At 34.4% G+C, this 23,446-nt stretch overlaps 1 protein-coding gene and 1 pseudogene across 6 annotated transcripts in view; one reads left to right on the top strand and one right to left on the bottom strand.

Annotated features, from left to right (window-relative positions):
• The window catches only part of ATRX (ATRX chromatin remodeler), a 293,312-nt gene that overhangs the window by 29,980 nt on the left and 239,886 nt on the right, over positions 1-23,446 (bottom strand). For all 5 annotated transcript variants that reach the window (XM_082716012.1, XM_082716016.1, XM_082716013.1 and 2 more), the window contains one exon: positions 21,248-21,356. In XM_082716012.1, the coding sequence (XP_082572138.1) occupies positions 21,248-21,356 (109 nt within the window). The remainder of the gene's footprint in view (positions 1-21,247; positions 21,357-23,446) is intronic.
• Positions 10,271-11,234, top strand: LOC309855670 (transformer-2 protein homolog alpha pseudogene; annotated as a pseudogene). Its single transcript has one exon. The product of its transcript is annotated as a transformer-2 protein homolog alpha pseudogene (transcript).

Here is a 23,446-nt window from a genome sequence, read left to right as displayed (position 1 = left end):
TAAAGTAGTTAAAATTGAAGCAAGAAGAAAGAGGGCTCCAGGAAGAATGTGTTAAAAAAAAAAAAAAGAAGAAGAAAGACCAAAAACTAACTGTAAGATATCTGGGAATAAACCTAATCAAAGAGGTAAAATATCTGTACTCTAAGAACTACAGAACACTTATTAAAGAAATTGAAGAGGACACAAAGAAATGGATAAACATTCCATACTCCTGTATAGGAAGAACAAATATTATTAAAATATCTAAACTATGAAAACCAATCTACACATTTAATGCAATCATGAAAGTATTTTTCACAAAGCTAGAACAATCCTAAAATATGTATGGAACCACAAAACATCGTGAATAGCCAGGCCATCTTGAAAATGAAAAGTAAAGCTGGAGGTATCATAATTCCAGACTTCAAGCTATATGACAAAGCTGTAGTGATCAAGACAATATGGTACTGGCATATAAACAGACACATTTATCAATGGAACAGACTAGAAAATCTAGAAAAGGACCCTCAATTCTATGGTCAACTAATCTTTGACAAAGCAGGAAAAGAATGCCCAGTGGAAAAAAGGCAATCTCCTCAACAAATGGTGTTGGGAAATTGGACAGCCACATGCATAAGAATGAAAGGACCACTTTCTTCCACCACACACAAAAATAAATTCAAAATGGATGAAAGACCTAAATATGAGACAGGCATCCATCAAAATCCTAGAGGAGAACACAGGCAGCAACCTCTCTGACAACAGCCACAGCAACTTCTTACAAGATACATCTCCTGAGGCAAGGGAGAAAAAGCAAATATGAACTAGTGCAACTTCATCAAGGTAAAAATCTTCTGCACAGTGAAAGAAACAACAAAACTAAAAGGCAGCCCACAGAATGGGGAAGATATTTGCAAACGATATAACTGATGAAAAGGTTAGTATCTAAAATCTATAAAGAACTTAACAAACTCAATACCCATAAAACAAATAACCCAGTTAAGAAATGGGCAGAAGACATGAAAAAACACTTTTCCAAAGAAGCTAACAGACATATGAAAAGATGTTCAACACCACTCATCATCAGGGAAATACAAATCAAAATCACAATGAGATACTACCTCACACAGGTCAGAATGACTAAAATTAATAACAGAGGAAATGACAGGTGTTGGAGAGCATGCAGAGAAAGGGGAATCCTCTTACACTGTTGGTGGGAATACAAGCTGGTACAGCCACTTTGGAAAACAGTATAGAGATTCCTCAAGATGTTAAAAATAGAACTACCCAGCAATTACACTACTAGTTATTTAGCCAAAGGATATAAAAATACTGATTCAAAGGCACACATGCACTCCTAATGTTTATAAGAGCAATGCCCACAATAGCCAAAATATGGAAAGAGCCCATGACCAATGAATGGATAAAAAAGATGTGGGGTGTGTGTGTGTGCGCGTGTGTACACACAGACACAGACACAGGCAGAGTGGAATATTATTCTGCCATCAAAAAGAATGAAATCTTGCCATTAGCCATGATGTGGATGGAATTAGAGTGTATTATGCTAAGCAAAATAAGTCAGAGAAAGACAAATAGCATATGATTTCACTCATTTTTGGAATCAAGGAAACAAACAGATAAACATAGGGGAAAACAGAGAGGGAGGAAAACCATAAGAGACTCTGAACTGTAGAGAACAAAGTGAGGGCAGCTGGAGGGGACATGGGTATTAAGGAGGGCACTTGTGATGAGCACTGGGTGTTATATGTAAGTGATGAATTACTAATTTCTACTCCTGAAACCTCAATTACACTAAATGTTAAACAACTAGAATTTAAATAAAAACCTAAACAATAAATTTTAAAAAATAAAGAAACTAATAGATTGCATGCTGTGCTGTAACACAAGAATCTAAATTTCTGAGAATGTGGGAATGAATTAGTTGACAGGTTCATAGAAAACTAAGCAAATGTTAAAACAGAACCATTAATTGAACAAAAATGAACATGTGCATGAAAAAGGGAAAAGTAATCATAGTATTGTAAATGGCTTGTGTGTGAATATTTACATAATCACAATAAAGCAAACACTCCAAATACTATAACATTACAAATAATTATAATATTGCAAATATTACAAAATTGCAAATATTACAAAAAATATTTTGGGAAAATAAATAAGGAAAAGCATGCATGTGCATGTGGATAAATTCCCATCTTAGATTTTAGAAAGAATATATGAAAGTAAATACCAGGAGAATTGCCAAGAGCTGAAATCTGTTACCTGGAGCAAGTTATATGTACCATGTGTAGGAAGGGGTTGGTCAAGGGACTGGTTTTGATCTCAAGCCTTATAGAACCGTTTTTTAAAAATATGTTAATATATTACTTCAATATAAATAAAACCAATTTAGAAAGATTTTATGTAACATTTTTTAAAAATATAAACAAATCTAAAGAAAAAAACCTACTCAGTTCCATTCCCCAGAAACAAACTCCTTTCAAGTTATGGTATTTTTCTAAGTGTATATATTTTTGGTTTTCCATAGATATGGTATCTGAGTATATAGTTTATATTATGAGCATTTCCTCAAATATCTTGGTAAACACCATGCTTGGCAGCTAAATAATATTCCACTGGATGACTATATTATTTGTTTACTGTTGGCCAACTTAGGAGTGAGAAAACCCCTGGAATATAGCACACTTTCAAAATGCCTTTATACACCAAGCCTCACTTTCTGTAATTTCATGAAGGGAAATAAATAACTAAAATGCCATACTGACTCTATATATAGTATTATACACTAAAATGCAAAGATGCTCAAAATTTAAATAACAGGAGAGAGCTGAGAATTAAGTAAAATCCTGCAGAAAATAAACACAGGTGCTAAATTCATGTTTTAGATTTACTTGGAGTTACCACATATCTAAGAACATAGGCTACAGAAATTAACAAATGCAAGAAAATATATTCATTCACAGTTATAGATAAGATCATAAGGTTGAAAATAAAGAATATGTACAACACAAAGGACTAGATTACACTCTGCCTATTCAATGAGTTACATTACCAATAAAAACCTACAATATTATGTGGAAAAAAAGCAGGATATAGAACATTATTAAGTATAACTGCAACTGCACTAAGAAACAAAACATATACATACATACAATGTTAACAATTCTCTTTGTGGTCAATGAAATTATGATACTTATTTTCTTTACATTTCTCTGTATTACTACAGAGAACAAACTGTGCTTTGTTTAATTAATGGACATATTTAAGGGATTATGGACAACTGGGGCACCACAATTATTCCAGTTATTTATATCTATTCTACACCAGTAAAAGGATCAAGCATACAGAATGGCATAAACTACATAGGTTAAACACACACACACGCATACTAGGAAACGCTGTAGAGAACTTCAAAATTCTTTGGTAGTTGAATGGGCTTAATAAGCATGTTTATCAAATTGCTATACATCCCAAGTACTGAATTAGACTGATAATACAAAAGATGAAAAAATACCCACTCATTGCCCTAAAGGAGTGCAACTATAAGACAAAAAAAAACCCATAAAAATAAGCAGTCTAGGGGCACCTGGGTGGCTCAGTGGGTTAAGTCTCTGCCTTCAGCTCAGGTCATGATCTCAGGGTCCTGGGACTGAGCCCCACACTGGGCTCTCTGCTCAGCAGGGAGCCTGCTTTCCCCTCTTTCTCTGCCTGCTGCTCTGCCTACTTGTAATCTCTTACTCTCTCTGTCAAATAAATAAATAAATAAAATTTTAAAGATCAGTTTAATTTACAATAATGGAGGTACTGATTTACACGTTATTGATGTGATCAATGACATATTCTGGTTTTTAAAAGCATGTAAGTGGGAAGCAGAACTGTTTAATTTTGTGTCCAAAAGAAAAATAAACAAAGTCAAGTAAGTAAGTAGTAAGAATTATTTTACAACTATTTAACTTCTAATATTATTCAATACAGAATATATAAATCTATACTGAGACAAGCTAATTATAATATTTTTAGATTTTCCTAATACTAAACATCAGTATTAAAATATACACTCAAACACAATTAAAATATGAACTATTTGAATAATGCTGCTATAAACCCTCTGGGCATGTGTTTTGGTAAAGACATGTAAGCATTTCTATTAGGTATATACCCAAGAGTAGAACTGCTGGCTCATAGGGTATGTATATAGCATTGTTAAAGCTGAACAAGTAGTTCCCCAAAGTGGTTATTCCAATTTACCTTCCCACCAGCAGTGTGTGAGAGTTCCAATTGTTCCAGATACTTGATAACTCATGATATTACCTGTCATTATTGTAAACTTTAAAAAAAATAGCTTAAGATTCATAAGACTTTGTAACAGTAGCATAGAGAGTTCCACTGTACCCCTCATCCAGCTCTCCATAATGGCACTAACTTACATAACTAGAATACATTGTCAAACCAGGAAATTGATGTTTGTACAATACTGTGAACTCAGGGTTATTTAATTTCACCAGTTTTTACAGGTGTTTTTTTGTTTGTGTATAGCTTCATGAAATTTATCATGTATGTAGACTCACGCAACCATAGGCACAAAACTGTTCCATCGCCACAAGAAAAAGCCCTCTTTTGTGTTATCCCTCAGTATTTACACCTTCCCCCACCACCCCTAATTTCTAGCAACTATAATTGTTTCATATCAAGAATGCCATATGAAAGGAATTATATCGTACGTAACCTTTTGAAAGTGGAATTTTTCACTCACCATATTGCTCTTGAGATTCATCCAAGTTCTCTGGATCAGTATCAATAGTTCATTCCTTTCTGTTGCTGAGAACTATTTCAATATATAGCTACAATATAATTTGTTTATCCATTCACATGTTTTAAGACACTTGGATTATTCCCAGTTTTTGACTATTATAAATAAAGGTGCTACAAACACCTATGTATAGGTTTTTTTTTTTAAGATTTTATTTATTTATTTGAGAGACAGAGATCACAATTAGGCACAGAGGAAGGCAGAGAGAGGGGGAAGCAGGCTCCCTGCTGAGCAGAGAGCCCGATGTGGGGCTCGATCCCAGGACCCCAGGATCATGACCCGAGCCGAAGGCAGAGGCTTTAACCCACTGAGCCACCCAGGTGCCCCTGTGTATAGGTTTCTATGTGAAAATAAGTTTTCATTTATCTGGCATAGATTTCCAAAACTGTGACTGCAGGGTTGTATGGTTAAGAATATGTTCGTTTCTTTCTTTCTTTTTTTTTTTTTTAAACACCCAGTTGTTTCCCAGGAAGAGTAGCTGTGCCATTTTATATTCTCACCAGCACTGTGGGTGAGATCCAGTTTCTCTGTGTCCTTACCAGCATTTGGTAGTATCACTTTCTTTTATTTTAGCCATTCTGACAGACGTGAACTTTCTATCCAGTTGTGATTTCAGTTTACATTTCCCTGTTGGCTAGTGATGAACATCTTTTCAAGTGCTTATTTGCCATGCATAGATCCTCTTAAATGAAATGTCAGTTTAAGTCCTTGGTCCATTTTCTAGGTGAAAATTGTTATTTGTTTTCTTACTGTCACATTTAAAGGATTTTTATATATTCTGAACATGAGTCCTTTATTAGATATGCTATTTGCAAATATTTTCTCCAAGCCTGTGGTTTGTATTTCCTTTTCTTAACAGGGTCATTTATAGACCAAAGTTTTTAATTTTGATTGTACAATTATTGACTTTTTTCTTTAATGGATTTTATCCCTTTGGTGTCATGACTAAAAACTTTTTACCTAAATTAGCTTCTGAAGATTTTCTTCTATGCTTTCTTAATAAGTACAATGTTTCATATTCAGATTTATGACCCTTTTTGACTCAATTTTTGAATGGGGGTTAGGGTTAGGTCAAGGTTCGTTTTAGTCTATGAATATCCAATTGTTTCAATTCCATTTGTTGAAGAGACTATCCTCCCTTCACTGAAACACTTCTGCACCTTTGTCAAAAACGTTTTTAACTTGCATTTCTCTGATGATTAATAATGATGAGCACCTTTTTGTATGTTTATTGGCTATACGCATACCGTCTTTTGTAAAATCCTTTTGAAGTTCTTTTCTCATCTTTTTATGGGAATGTCTGGTTTATCCTACTTATTTTTAAGAATTCTTTGTATTTTCTGAGTAAGAGTCCTTTTTGGATCTATGTATTAAGAATAGCTTCTCCTAGATATCTGCAAATGACATATCCAATAAGGAGTTAATATTCAAAATATATAAAGAGCTTATACAACTCAACATCAAAAAACCCAAATAATTCTATTAATAAACGGGCAGAGAATCTGAATAGACCTTTTTCCAAATAGGACATACAGATGACCAACAGACACATGAAAAGATGCGCAACATCATTAACCAACAAGGAATTGCAAATCAAAACCACAATGAGGTATCATCTCATACCTGTCAGAGTGGCTAAAATCAAAAACACAAGAAATAACAAGTGTTAATGAGGATGGAGAGAAAAAAGAACCCTCATGCATTGTTGGTGGGGATGCAAACTGATAGAGCCACTGTGGAAAACAGTATGGAGGCTCCTCAAAAAATTAAAAATAGAATTACCATATGATTTAATAATTCTACTACTGGTTATTTACCCAAAGAAAATGAAAGCACTACTGCAAAAAGATATATGCACCCCTATGTTTATTTACAGCAGTATTATTTACAATAGCCAAGATATGGAAGCAACCCAAGTGCCCACTGATAAATGAATGGATAAAGAAGATGGGTGTATGTGTGTGCCACACACACACAATGGAATAATACTCAGCCATAAAAAAACAAGATCGTGCCACTTGAGACAACATGGATGGACCTGGGATGGACCTGCTAAGTGAAGTAAGTTAGAAAGAGAAAGACAAATACCATATGATATCCCATCATATGATATTTGTGGAATTTAAGAAAAAAATGAACAAACAAAAAAGAGACAAAAAACCAGATTCTCAAATACAGAGAACAAACTGATTGTTGCCAAGGGGAACTGTGTAGGGGAGGGATGAAACCGATGAAGGGGATCAAGAGTATGCTTATTTTGATGAGCACTGACTAATGCATAAAATTACTGAATTATATTCTGTACCTGAAACTAATCAAACACTGTATGTTAATTATACTTCAATAAAAAAATGAAAACAAACTCAACCCCCCCAAAAAGGTATGTCTATATAAGCATAGAAACTCTAACCATAGTTATATCTGGTCTACTGAATTATAAATAACAACATTTATTGTCTTTGTGTTTTTCCATATTATCTTTAAAAATTAGAAATCAGATTCTCCTACTTTGTAGCTTACATTTTAATTCTTTTAAAAAATTATTTATTTATTTATTTGAGAGGAGAGAGCAAGACAGTGTGAGAGACAGAAAGTAAGAGAGAGCGAGCGGGGGAGGAGGAGCAGAGGGAGAGGGACAAGCAGACTCTACGCTGGAGCTTGAAGCCTGACTCAGGGTTCAATTCCATGACCCTGAGATCATGAAATCAAGAGTCAGACATAAACTGAGTCACCCAGGCACCCCTTGCCTTTTCATTTTTAATCTGAAATTCCTTTGATGACAAGAAAGTGTTAATTTTAATGAAGTTCAACTTATCTATATTTCCTTTTATGGTTAGTACTTTGTGTGTCCTGTTTATGAACGTTTTCTTTTTTCTTTTTTTTTTTTTTTAAGAGACAGACAGCAAGCATTCAAGGGGGTAGGGAAGAGGTAGGGTAGGGGCAGAGGTAGAAAGAAAGAGATTCTCAAGCAGACACCCCACTGAGCAAGGAGCTCAAAGCAGGGCTCAATCTCATGACCCTGAAATCATTACTGAGCCAAAATCAAGAGTTGGACACTTAACTGACTGAGCTACCTAGGTGCCCTTATGAGTTTTCTTAATGCAAGATTAGGAAAACATTCTTTCCTGTTTCCTTCTAAACTTTTGTTTTAGCTTCCACATTTAAATCTACAAACCATTTGGAGTTAGTCATCAGGGAAGTACAGACTAAGACTATTAAGTCTTGGGGCACCTGGGTGGCTCAGTCAGTAAAGTGGCTGCCTGTGGCTCAGGTCATGATCTCAGGGTCCTGGAACTGAACCCCACATTGGGCTCCCTGCTCAGTGGGGACTGCTTCTCCCTCTCGCTCTCTCTCTCGAATAAATAAATAAAATATTAAAAAGAAGACTATTAAACCTTACCAATATGCTACTAGGGGAGTGCAAATTGGTACAACCATTTTGGAAAAATGTTTTGGCATAAACTAAAGCTGAATGTGTACACATTATCACTAAGCAATCTCAATTCTGGGCACATACACAACAGAAACACATATATATGTTTGCCAAATGACAGAATAATCTTTAAAAAGTTGAATCTTTGGACTTCCACTTCTAGGAAGATGAGAGTAGACATACTGTTCCCTATTCCTCACAATAAGTAAAGCTAAAGACCCAGGACATTATATATAAAACAATCATAAATAGTTTCTGAAAAGTGAGGAGGAGACAGACTGGCTAGGGACCTTGAGTCCTGAGGAACAACATGGCACTGAGTTCCATAGACTTTCTTTTTGTCTCATAAATCACAAAATGAGTGCTAAAGAACGCAGCAACCTGGAAATGCCACTGGATGTCGCCCAAAAAAATCTCCCAGGAAAATCCTGCTCTCACTAGCTGAAGGGCCAAAAAAGGGACACCCTGGAAAGACAGAAAACTTTAAAACACCACTCAATTCTAGTCAAACAGTACAGAAAAATGTGGTGCACTTCCACCCTTGTCACTAAAGGCTAAGTGGGGCGTTCAGACTGCTACCCTCACCTAGTTGTAACAAGGCATTGCCAGAGTAGTGTCAGAGAAGACTGATTTAACAGTCTTCCCCTCAATCCAGGAGTATCGGTAAAGACCATGTAAGGAAACCAGACATCCATCTTCATCCAGCAGTTACAAGAAAAACCCTCTCCCTCCCTACTAGGATAGTATTTAAGGAGGACTAGTGGAGAGTCGGGAATTATACCACAACTCAAACAGTAATGAGATACCTCTGTAGTGTCAGTGGAGGCCAGTCAGATAGAGGCTGTGAATAGGCAGTCCTAACCCTCCCAGCCAGGACAGGATTGGCAAAAACCTAGTGGGTAGATTGAACTCCCACTCTCAACTGACAGTAAATTAGGTGGGACACCTCATTTTCCAACAGAACATGTGTCAAAAGAGGCCTGCTATAAAAGATTTAAGTAAGATCCAGTTTCATGACATAATAAAATGTCCAGTTAAAAAAGATCTCTGTCGGGGCACCTGGGTGGCTCAGTGGGTTAAAGCCTCTGCCTTCGGCTTGGGTCGTGATCCCAGGGTCCTGGAATCGAGCCCCGCGCTGGGCTCTCTGCTCGGGGGGGAGCCTGCTTCCTCCTCTCTCTGACTGCCTCTCTGCCTACTTGTAGTCTCTGTCTGTCAGATAAATTAAAAAAAAAAAGATCTCTGTCATAACAAGAACTAGTAAAATCTCAACTTAAATGAGAAAAGACAATTAGCAGACACCAACATTGAAATGACATAATGTTAGAATTGTCTAACAAAGATTGGAACAAGTAGATACATTTATGAAAATGCTTCATTAAGCAATTAATTATATACCTGAGACAAATGGAAAAAAGCAGAAAGCCTCAAAGGAGAAATAAAAGACATAAAGAAGAACCAAATAGAAATTTCAGAACTGAAAAATAAAATAAAAAACTCAACAGATGGACGAAACAGTAGTATATAAAAAACAGAGATTCAGGAACTTTGAAACAGACCAATAGAAATGACCCAATCTAAAAAATAGGTAGAAATCAAATTTTAAAAACCCAGAAAAACCAAACATAGGCTGAGGGACCTATAAAAATATAATAATAGATTTAACATTCTTGTCTTTGGGAGTCCTAAAAGAAGAGGAGGAAAAAAAAGAAGGGGTTATAATAGTACTTGAAAGAAATAATGGCTGAAAATTACCAAAATTTAGAAAAAACATAAACTTATAGATTCAAGAAGTTGAATGAACCATAAACAGGACAAACCCAAAGAAATTAATGCCAAGACACACCACAGTCAAACTTCTGAAACTAAGACAAAAACATCTTGAAAGAAGCAAGAAACAGAAACTACTGACAGGAAAGAAAAATGATTTGAAAAACAGAAGGTTTTTAAAAATAATTAAGATATAGAGGAGGCCAGAAGGTTTCTGGCGGGGCCAACGCCAGTTTGCCGGAGCCTGTGACCGAGTGGGGGTGGAGTGGAGCGGCGGCTGTTGCTGAGTCTTTCCTCCTCCCCACGGTCCAGTCAGCAGTTGATTAGGCCATCGGCCCTCAAGCTGAGACTTGTCTCTTATTTAGTTCTGGGGAGCACCTGGCCGACATGAATGATGTAGAGGAGAACAACTTCGAGGGCAAAGAGTCTCACACTCAGTCAAAATCTCCAATGGGAACTCCTGCTCGTGTAAAATCGGAGAGCAGGTCAGGGTTTTGTAGTCTCTCAAGGATTTCCAAACACTCAGAATCCCATTCTTTTTTTTTTTTTTTTCAGAATCCCATTCTTGATCAAGATCAAAATCCAGGTCGAGGTCAAGGAGGCATTCTCATAAAGGTTACACTCGATCCAGATCCCATTCTCACTCTCATAGGAGACGATCTCGAAGTAGGTCATACACACCAGAATACTGGCGTTGAAGAAGCCAAAATCATTCTCCAATGTCTAACCGGAGAAGACATACAGGCAGCAGGGCAAATCCAGATCCCAACATTTGTCTTGGAGGTGTTTGGCCTCATTTTATACACAACAGAGAGAGATCTTCGTGAAGTATTTTCTCGATATGGACCACTGAGTGGTGTCAATGTGGTTTATGATCAGCGAACTGGTCGGTCACAAGGATTTGCTTTTGTTTATTTTGAAAGAATAGATGACTCAAAGGAGGCTATGGAAAGGGCAAATGTAATGGAGGTGGATGGTAGAAGAATTCGAGTGGATTATTCTATTACCAAGAGAGCGCACACACCTACACCTGGCATCTACATGGGCAGACCAACTCATAGTGGTGGTGGCAGTGGTGGAGGTGGTTGTGGAGGTAGAGGAGGTGGCAGGTATCGAGATTCTTACTATGACAGAGGATATGATCGTGGATATGACAGATATGAAGACTCTGATTACCGGTACAGAAGATCACCTTCTCCTTACTATAGTCGGTACAGATCATGATCAAGATCTTGTTCCTACTAGAGGGTATCATGCTTAGCAAAATAAGTCAATCTGAGAAAGACAACTATTATATGATCTCCCTGATATGAGGAAGTGGAGATGGAACATGGGGGGTTAAGGGGGTAGGAGAAGAATAAATGAAACAAGATGGAATTGGGAGGGAGACAAACCATAAGTGACTCTTAATCTCACAAAACAAACTGAAGGTCGCTGGGGGGAGGGGGGTTGTGGGGTGGGATTAAGGACAATGGGGAGGGTATGTACTATGGTGAGTGCTGTGAAATGTATAAACCTGGTAATTTACAGACCTGTACCCCTGGGGATAAAAATATATGTTTATAAAAAATAAAAAATTAAAAAAAAAAAAAAGATCTCGTTCCTATAGCCCAAGATGCTATTGATACACAGAATGGTTGCAGATGAGGATATATTTTTCTTTTTCTGTGTGTGTGTGTGTGTGTATGTGTGTGTGTTGGTTTGGTTTGCTTTTGGGTTTTTTGTTTGTTTTGGTTTGGTTTTGGGTTTTGGGTTTGTTTTTTGTTTAATTCTGGATTTCCCCCAAGCTTCTAATCCTTCTTACTTCTTAAAAAGAACCCTTAAAAAATCTTCAGTTTATTCACCATCTACACTTTTGTCAGTTGTATTGATTGCTGTTTCCACCCCCTTTAGTATATTCTTTAAAGATGTAATTTTATTTTGAGTAGTTAAACATCTTAAGTAAAAAAAGGAACTCCCAGTGTTACACTTTGTGAACGATTTTTTTCCTTTTTTTCTTTTTCTTTCTTTTTTCCTTTTCTTTTCTTTTTTTGTTTTCCCTTGCTTTTTCAGGAAAATTAACTCCTGGCTAATCAAATGAGGAAAGAAATGATCTTTTTAAAGCTTCTTTTGTGTTAGGTATTGTATTAGACATTAGTACTAGAGTCCTCCATTTATGAAGAACTCCTTTTTTAACTTTCTTTTGGGGAAGGTAGTAACACGTCAAGTAGTTCAGTCATGTCAAGTTTGTCTGGTGTGGCATGGAGCAGTCATATAGTTCAGTGTAGAAAGTTTGAAGCTATAGAGGAAAACACTTGTTCATTTCTTTTGAAAAATGAAATTTTTGAACCCTAAAAATTACGTCATTTTTTAAAGAGATTTAAAAAGCTTGTGGACTCCTATAAAACATGTTGTATTTAAATTACATCTGTGAAGACTTAAAGTGTGATTTTTGTGTTGAATTTATTGAAATTTAAGTATTCTCTTAATCAGTGAAGGACAACTATTATTTATTACTTAGAGCAATTGTATACTTTGCTGTTAGAAATTTTTGTAGAGGGACAATGGTTAAGCAGGCAATTATTGTATAGTATAGAGTCCTTAGAAGATACATGTGAGGAAAAGTAGTCTCCTTTCAAATAAAAATTAATTTCTTTGAAAAAAAATAAAAATTAAGATATATTTAACATGAAATATTGTATAAAATTAAGGCCTATAACATGTTAGTTTGATAAATTTATATACCATAATATGATTGCCACTGTAGCAACAATTAGCACCTCCATCATGTTAAATAATTATTATTTCTTTTTACTTGTTGGAATAATTTCTAGTCTCTTAGGATTCTTAATGAGTATAATAAAATACTATAGTCTACATTCATTTGTTGGTTTAGCCACTATGAAAAAACAATATGGAGGTCCCTCAAAATATTAAAAATAGATCTACAATATGATCCAGCAATTTCACTTCTGGGCATTTAAATAAAAGAAATGAAAATAATATGTCAAAGATATATATGCCCTCCCATGTTTACTGCAGCATTATCCACAATAGTCAAGATATGAAAACAACCTAAGGGCCCATGAACAGATGAAAGGATAAAAAAAGATGTGGGGTATATATATACAATGAGATGGTATTCAGCCATGAGATAAAAGGACATCCTGCTATATGTGGCAACATGAATATACCTTGAGCACATAATGCTAAGTGAGAAAGATAAATACTGCATGGTATCACTTATATGTGAAATTCAGTAAACTCAATAATAAGCCAAACTCAATAATAAAGGCACGTTTTTCATAAGAAATTATGAAATCCTGAAGCAAGTGGTATGACATTTTTCAAGTACTGAAAAAACTGCCAACCCACAATTCTATATCCACCTAAAATACTCTTCAAAAATGAAGGGAAAATCAAGAAATTCTCATATGAAGGTACTCAGAAAATCTGTTGCTAGCAGACCTGCCCTAAAAATATGACTAAAGCAATTTCTCTAAAAAAGAATAGAAATGATAAAAGAAGAAATACTGAAACATTTGGAGGAAACAATATAAAGTACAAAAGAAATGAGTGAATAAGGAAGATATTTCTTCAATTTTTTCTAAATTATGTTTAATAGTTCAAGAAAAAATTATTATACCATCTGGTAATCCATTTATGTAGAGAAAAATACTTAAAACAATTACATTATAAATGGGGAAGGGAAAGAGATATAAGAGCATAAGGTTGCTACACTTCAATCAAAATGGTAAACTGATAACATCAGTTGACTATATTAAATTATATCCATATAATACTTACAGCAACAACTATGAAAGTTATAGAAAGACAAAATGCTACAGATGAATAAAAATATAATTTCATAAAAGGTAAAAGTAATCCACAGAAAGGGCAGAATAAGATTTTAGAAAAAAAGGGGCGCCTGGGTGGCTCAGTGGGTTAAAGCCTCTGCCTTTGGCTTGGGTCATGATCCCAGGGTCCTGGGATCGAGCCCCGCATCGGGCTCTCTGCTCAGCAGGGAGCCTGCTTCCTCCTCTCTCTCTGCTTGCCTCTCTGCCTACTTGTGATCTCTGTCTGTCCAATAAATAATAAATAAAATCTTAAAAAAAAAAAAAGATTTCAGAAAAAAAGAAAGAGAGCAAATTGAACAAAAAATAAAATGGCAGACTGAAACCCTACATTAAATGAAAATAGTTATACACCTGAAACTAACGTAATGTTATACATCAATTATACTTCAATTAAAAAAATTAAATGGTCTATATACACCATTTAAAAGAGACCCACAGAATGGGTAAAAAAAAAAAAATGACCCAACCATATGCTGTCTACAAGAAGCTCACTTCAAATATAATGAAATAGGTAGGTTGAAAGTAAAAGGATGAAAAAGGATATACCATATAAATGACAATCAAAATAAAGTAGGAGTGGCTTTATTAGTAAGAGAGAAAGTAGGTTTCAGAGCAAAAAACTTAACAAAGGATAGACAGGGACACAGCAACCCTGAATGTGTATACACCAAACAACAAACTGAAAATACAAGACACAAAACTGAAAGGAGAAACAAATACACAATTATAGTTGGAGGCTTCAACCTTCCTCTCTCAAAAATCAATAACCCAACTAGACAAAAATTAGCAAGGATAAAGAAGAACATAACCTCATCAAAGAAGGTATGGTCCCAATTTATAGAACACAACACCCAACAACAGCAAAATATACATTCTTTCAAGGGCTAATATACAATATACCAAGATAGACCCTATCTTCAGCCATATAACAAAACAACAAATTTAAAGGACCTGAAATCCTAAGAAAACATTCTCTGCACAGAACTGAATCAGACTAGAATAACAGCAAAATAATGCAAATCTCCAAATATTTGGAAATTAAAGATACTTTCTAGCTATGAGTCAAAAAGGACGTCTCCAAGGAAAAAAATAACACTAAACTGAATGGAAATGAAAATATAACATGTCAAAATTTATATGACCCAGCTAAAGCAGTGGTGAGAGGGAAATTTATAGTACTAAATACTTATGTTAGAAAAAAGGAAAAGTCTTAAATTAGTAATCCAAAGATCTACCTCAAGGAAGTCAAGAAAAAATGAGCAAAATAAAGTCAAAGCAAGAAGAAACTGAAAACAGAAAAAAAGTAGAGAAAATAAATAAAATGATAAAGCTCCAGCAAAATTTTGTCAAAAATGCAAATACACAAATTACCAATGGCATGAATGAAAGAAAGGCTATTACCACAGACCCTGCAGATATGAGAACAGCAATAAGGGAATGTTATGAAAAATTCTATACATAAATTTGAAATTTAGTTGAAATGAACCAATTCCTCAAAAGGCACAAACTACCAGAACTCATTCAATATGAAATAATTTGAATGATCCTATAACTATTAAGGAAACTGAACTAGTGATTTAAAAGCTCTTCAAAAATTTCAAAGCTACAAAGTTTCACTGGCAAATTCTACCAAAAATTTAAGATTAATCAACACAAATTCTACATTTCTTTTAGAAAATTCAATTCATTTTATGAGGTCAACTCTATCCTGACATCAAAATCAGAAAAAGACAATACAAAAAAAATGGATACAAACCAATTATCTCATAAATATCCCTCAACAGAGCATTCTCAATTTTATTCTTAATATACAAAAAGAATTATACACCATGACCAAATGGGGTTTATTCCAGGGATGCAAGGCTGGTTCGATATTTGAAAATCAATCTACATAATATAGCATGTAACAGGCTAAGAAAGAAAACTTATTAATATTAAATAAGACAGAAAAAGCATCTAACAAAATTAAATACCCATTCAAATAAAAACTCTCATCAAACAAGGAACAGAAGGGAACTTCCTACAATTGATAAAGAATATCTAAAAAATTATATAGCTAACAGCATAGTTAACACAGAATGCTCTTAATAGCAATAATGCAAGAATGTTCACTCTCATTGCTACTTAACATATTAAATGTGGCCAGTGCAATATGGCAAGAAAGGGAAATAAATGCCAGCATAAAGATCAGAAAGGTAGAAAGAGTAAAACTATCCTTACTTGCAGATGACATAACGGTCTAGTAAAATCTGAGAGAATCTATGAAATAAGCTCCTAGAACAAATGAGTTCAGCAAGATCACAGGTAACAAGATCAACACAAAAGTCAATTCCATCTCTTCACACTAGCAATGAACATGCAAAATTAAATATTAAAAATATGATATCATAAACAATCATTCAGAAAAATTAAAAATATGACATCATATACAGTTAAAATTAAAAGTTAAAAATATGAGGGGCGCCTGGGTGGCTCAGTGGGTTAAAGCCTCTGCCTCAGCTCAGGTCATGATCCCAGGGTCCTGGAATCAAGTCCCGCATCAGACTCTTTGCTCAGCAGGAAGCCTGCTTCCCTTCCTCTCTCTGCCTTCCTCTCTGCCTACTGGTGGTCTCTGTCTGTCAAATAAATGAATAAAATCTTTTAAAAAAATTAAAAATATGATATCATATATAGTCATTCAGAAAAATAAAATATCTAGGTATAAACATAACAAAATAAATATAGGACTTATTACTGAAAACTATCAACACTGATGAAAGAAAAAATCCATATAAATAGAAAAAAATATGTTCACAGGAGGCTCAATATAGTAAAAGTATTAGTTCTTCCCAAATGGTGGACATTTAATGCAATTCCTATTACAAGCCTTGCAAGATATTTGTAGATATATGAAGATTCTAAAATCTATATATGAAGGCACAGATAATAGCTAGCTAAAACAATTTGGAAAAAGCATTATAAAGTAGGAGATATCATTCAACCTGTCATTAAAGCTTACTCTAACAGCTAAAATATTCAAGAATATGTGGCAATGACAGAAGGACAGACATACAGACCAATATAACAGAATAGTGAACCAAGAAATAAACTGTTTTTTCACAGAAGTGCAAGAGCAATTTGGTGGAGGAAGGATGGCTTTTTTTTTTTTAAACAAATGATGCTAGAGCAAATGGATATCTGTAAGTAAAAAACAAGAAAAAGAAAAAATTGAACTTGACCCAAACCTCACATTTCATACAAAAATTACCTCAAAATGCATTTCAGACTTAAACATAAAATACAAAATGTAAAATGTAAAACTATAAAACTAAAGCAAAGGAGAAAATCTGTATGAGCTAGGGCTTGTGGAAGAATTCACAGATTTGACACCAAAAACATGATATCTAAAATTAACAAACTAGACTTCATTGAAACTAAAATGTTTTGCTCTGTGAACAACCTTGTGAAGGGGATGAAAAGACATGCTGTAGACTGGCAGAAAATACTGGCAAACCACATACGTGACAAATGCTTCATATCTAAATCACATAAAGAATTTCCAAAACTTAACAAAATGGGCAAAAAGACTGAAACGTTTCACTAAAGAGGATTTACAGATAGCAGATAAACATATGGGAAGACTGTTCAACATAACCAGACATCAGGGAAATAACAAATTTAAGACAGAATGAGTTACCACTACACACCCATCAGAACATCCAAAATAAAAAATAATGCTAACACCAAATGCTGGCGAGGATGCAGAAAAAGTTGACCTTTCACACTTTATAGGCGGCACTGCAAAAAAAAAAAAAAAGTTCAGCCATTCTGGAAAACAGCTCGGAAGTTAAAACACCAGTCGTTTACCAGGCAACCTAGGTATTATACTCCGGGGCATTTATACTAGAGAAGTGAAATTGTAGGTCTACACTAAACCTGTACACAACATTCACAGCAGCTTTTTTTTTTTTTAAGATTTATTTATTTGAGAGACCAAGCAAGCAAGCAGGCAGGGGAGGGACATGAGGAGAGGAGGATAAGCAGACTTTCTGCTGAGGCAGGAGCCCACTGTGGGGCTTGATCCTAGGACCCTGAGATCATGACCTGAGCTGAAATCAAGAGCTGGATGCTTAACTGACCAAGCCACCTGGACGCTTCCCCCCAGCAGCAGCTTTATTTGCAATAGTCAAACCTGGAAACAACCAAAATGTCCTGCAATAGATGTACAGTTTGTCTTAAACAAAACTGTATATCCACACCATGGAATACTACTTTAAAAAAAAAAAGGAATGAACTATTGATACACAGGACAATTTGGATGGAACTAAAGTGTATAATGCTGAATAAAAAAAAGATCTCAAAAGATCACATACAGTATGATAGCATTTATATCAGTCTTGATGTATAAACAATAAAACAAATTTTATTGCCAGGAGTTAGGGATAGTAGTGAAGTTGGTGGAAAGGAAGGGTATACCTATAAAAGGGTGGTAGGAGAGCAATCTCTGTGATGACAGAATATTTATGTACCTGATTTCAGGGTTGTTACAGGAGTCTTTACATATGTGTTAAAAAAAGTAAAAAACAATGAATACTGTTATGCTGAAAAGAAATTAAAAAAATCAATCTTATGTTTAAGATAAGAATATATGTACATATATACACTCACACATACATATACACAAAAGTGTATATTCACATGTGTTGTGTATATATAGAGAATATTCATTGTTTTACTGTCCTTATGAAACAGAAAGATATACACTCCTAAATTTAATATTCAGTAACATTTGTTAATAATACTATAATTCAATTTATCATTTGAATTATATTTCTTGTATCATTTAGAATTTTTCAACTGTGTATTACCAAGGAGTATAATTAAAACATCTTATACCTGTGAGATAAAAAAAAAAAAAGCTATATACTTTGAACTAGTGTCAATTTCTTGGTTTTGAAATTATAGGTATATAAAGGAAAATTACATGAAGTGTTCACAGGACCTCTTTGTACTATCTTTACAAGTTCCTGTGAATCTATAATTATTTTTAAATAAAAAGTTAAGAAAAAAACAATATTAAAGCTAACCAGGGACTAAGGCTGTTGAAAAAAAAACTTCCTGGTCTCACAAAACAACATTAGAAATGGTCATTATCTTTAAAGTTTACCTTAATGTGTCTTTTCAACTGCTTTACCATAAAAACATTTATTCTATTTCCTGACAATTACTGAGTCATGAGAAAACAAAATACAGATAGACAAATATGATCTCTAAAATTTATGGATTTAATCTCAACAGGTTTAGCTACTCAACAGTAACCCATCAAATACATACATATACACACACACACACATAAAATGGGAGGAAGGAGAGGGAAAGAGGGAAAATGAGAAGATGAATCTGAATCAGATACTTTTTAGTCTATGTTTAGGGGAGTTAATTGGCTAGTGTTTCACCAAAATGACAGCACAGCATCCAAATTTCAATGTTGTTCCCCACTGGTCATCAAATACTAATGTTATGGGAAAATCATATGCTACTGTTATATTTACAAATTTGGGAAACTGAACAAGTGGAAGGTTTAGTTTGTTTGACAAACTAGATGAGGGTTACAAAATACAATTACTTCACACTCATGCAGAAACAGTAAATTTTTAGGAACATGGCAAACAAAATACAAAAATGAACTTACTCTGTTAATAGTTATTTAATAATATGTTTTTATAACTTTACTGTACTCAACCATTCCTTTTTAGGATCTCCCAGAGTATATGGATTTTAAATATATATATTTCAATTATTCTATTTAAGATATTCTATAAGGTAATTGAATATATTCTTCTAACTAGAATTTCTCTAGCCTTAACCCTAGGTGCAGCTCAGGACTCTGCTAGAAATAAAACATGTTTTACATACATAGTATAGTATCTTTTATGCTTTAAAACATTGACTAAGGCATACTCTGGTCTTGTCATTAAACTAAGCCCATCTTCAACATTTTCTGAAAGATCATGCTTTCACACATGTATGGATATGTGTGCATATGTTTCTACATATGTATACATATTAATTTTTGTCTTTCAAATGCAGTTCAAGTCTGTTAATTGCTAACAGGTAAAACCAGCAACAACAACACATATACAACACACCTCATATCTACAGGGGTTTAAAATATATGACTCAAATCTCTGCAGAAGATAAAAAGATGAAGAATAACTTTAAAGCTTCTATCAGATTTGTCACCAAAAATGATATAAAAATGGTCAATATGTACATGAAAAGATGCTTTGTACCAATTATTAGGGAAAGGCAAACTAAAGTCACATGAAATACCATTACATATCAGAATTGGTGAAATAATTAAAAAAACAAACAAACAAACACAACAATACCAAGTGTTGACAGGGATGCAGAGCAACCGGAACTCTCATACACTGCTGATGGGAATGCAAAATTGTACAACTACTTTGGAAAACTATGTGGCAGTTTCTACAAATCTAAATACAAACTTGTCATACAACCCAGCAATTGCACTCCTAGAAATATCAATGGGTCACACGAGAATTTACACATGAGAGCACCTCCAATTTTAACTCCCAAACCTGGGAACAACTCTTTCAAGTGGAGATGCCTAAACAAACTGTAATACATCCATATAATGGAATACTACTCAACAATAAACAAACTATTGACATATGCAATAAAATGGATAAATCTCAAATATTTTGCTATATGAAAGAAGTAAGACTCAAAAAGCTCTAATCTAACTCTATAATTCCATGAGTTAATTTCTTGAGAGGTAATGAAAACATTTTATATCTTGACTCTATCTTGTATTTGTCAAAAATTGTAGAAATATATACTATAACAAGTGAACTTAACTATTTGTAGATTTTTTTGAAGATTTTATTTATTTATTTGACACAGAGAGAGAGATCACAAGTAGGCAGAGAGGCAGGCAGAAAGGAGTGGGGGAAGCAGGCTCTCCACTAAGCAGAGAGCCCGATGCGGGGCTCAATCCCAGGACCCTGAAACCACAACCTGAGCCAAAGGTAGAGGCTTAACACACTGAACAACCCAGATGCCCCAACTGTTTATAGATTTTTAAAAAGTTTTTGGATTTTTTAAAAAAAGGATTTTATTTACTTGAAAGAAAGAGAGTGCAAGTGCAACAGAGGATGAGCAGGGGGTGGGAGGGCCGCGGAGGGATGAGCAGACTCTGAGCTGAGCATAGAGCCCAATATGGGGTTTGATCTCATGACCCTGAGATCATATCCTGAGCTGAAATCAAGAGCTGGCCACTTAAGTGACGGAGCCACCCAGGCATCCCAGATTTAAAATTGTTTTTTAAAAATTCTCTGTACAAAAACAAAAACAAACCAAAACAAAAACCTCTCTGTACAAACAAAAAATGTTTCCTACCTCACATTAGTTTCATCATTAAATTCTTCAGCCCATTTTTTCCTTGATTGTGCAGTAGTAGAACCATCTAAACGGTAATAGTCAATGTTTCGCAGCCACTTCCCTTCACCTGAAAATTTAGTAAGAAAAGAAAAGAAAAGAGATATCTGATATATATTGTTCTGCCAGTAATAATAGATCTTCCCTGCTCACCATTTAAGATCTGGTTATATATATTTTAATAGCATAGTGAAATACAAATTTTTTAATTTTTTTAATTATTATTTATTTGATAGAGATTACAAATAGGCAGGCAGGGAGAGAGAGGAGGAAGCAGGCTCCCTGCTGAGCAGAGAGACCGATGTGGGGCTCGATCCTAGCACCCTGGGATCATGACCTAAGCCAAAGGCAGAGGCTTTAACCCACTGAGCCACCCAGGCGCCCCTAAATTTTTTTAATCAAGTTGTAATTCACTATATTAACAAATAAATTCCCACAGATTTATTTCTAACAGATACTGAATAGCAAAGGTACTTTGAAAAAGTATTTCATCTATATGTGAATTTCATAAGATTTCCTTGATTAGAAACCTTTAAAACTGTCAAAAGAATATGGTTAAACTGAATTATGTTCATGAAGCTTACTTTTAATTAAATCTGTAAATGGCCAGGTTTCCTCCCTTATTAACAAGTTGATACTGATCAACTTTTGGACAGTGAGATGAAAATTTACCCAAGACTTACACATTAAAACTAAAATACCAAATTAAGTACTAAAGACATTTTTCTATTTTATGACATAATTTCCATCCCAGTTCTTTTAATTGTAAACATTGTAAATTGTAAACATAAAACATTTACAATTGTAAAATTATAAAAGTAATCTACTTTTTCCCCTCCAGAGTCACATCAAAGAATCTTAACATAAAAACAAGTTCATAAAACTGAGATTTAGATCTTTCAGCAAACTTTTTACTTAAATTTAGTACTTCCCTTAAAAGGTTCTTTTCACCATGTTTCTTACTTACCCATATCTTTACTTATACTGAAAACACAGAATATCCTTGCTGAAAATTTGACAATTGGTAAGAAAGTCTATTTATTTATTCGTGATTTTTATTTCTTTCAATTGAAAAAAAAGCATACACACAGGTAAGGAAAAAAGAATTTGAGACAGATGGCTGGATAAAAAAGAGTCTGGAGTCACATTTCCATTAACTGTTTACCCGAACAGGGTAATTATTAAAGCTAATATGCTAATCATAAATAAAATACGATGTTAATATTTTTAAAGTATTTCAACATACTCACCTTTCTCTGATAATACAAAAGAATAATCTACACACTACTTCTGTGAATCCAACACTTAAAAAGTGAAAAAGCAGAGGTCAGTCACCAAAATGGATGGTTTCTAAAAATCCCAGGTTTTTAAAATGAGCTGATATAAGAAAAAAGCCCCTTAGAACAGTGCCTGTCACATAGTAATTAAGCTCACTGAGTACTTAATATATCACCCAGGATCCCACATCAAATTGTATCTGTCTCTACTAGGGCACATTTATATGTGATCATCTTTATAAAATGATTTCCTGTAATACTCCTTGAACCTAGCTCAGTGTCCAGTACACAGTAGTAGTAGTAGTAGTAGTAGTAGTAGTAGTAGTAGTAATGGTGGTGGTGATAAACTGAACGGATTATTAAAACAAATGTTTGTTGAAGATAATTTATTAAATTAAATATAAACTAACAACCGTATGGAAAAATATTTCATCTTGCCAGTGGTAAGAAAATAAAAACTAAAAAAATGACAATTGTTTTTACCCATTAAAGATGGGGAAAATGTAATTACAGTACTGTAAGTATAGAGTAAAATGGGCATTTTCCATTTATTCATGATAGTAGAATAAAATGATATAACTTTTCTGGTACTTTGTCTTTCAGATAATGAAGCACTACCAGAACATTATGTTAAAGACATATCAATAAGGAGGGGACTCAGAAACAAAGAAGGGAGTAGTGACAAAGATTAAAAACTGCCAGTATATACCTAGCACTGAAACATTAAGGGGCACATAAAAAAATGCATCACCAGAGCATGATTCTCTATGGAAAATAACTAAAGAATACCCAGGTACGGACAATGTGATACCCTGCCAGATCAGCAAATATTTACTATGGACCTATTACATCTCCAGTTCTGTGAGGGACATCAATAAAGCCT

This window comes from Mustela nivalis (assembly GCF_964662115.1).
Source record: "Mustela nivalis genome assembly, chromosome: X".
NCBI classification, from domain to species: domain Eukaryota; kingdom Metazoa; phylum Chordata; class Mammalia; order Carnivora; family Mustelidae; genus Mustela; species Mustela nivalis.
Note: the sequence above shows the minus strand (reverse complement) of the source record. Positions and strands in the feature narration are given on the sequence as shown.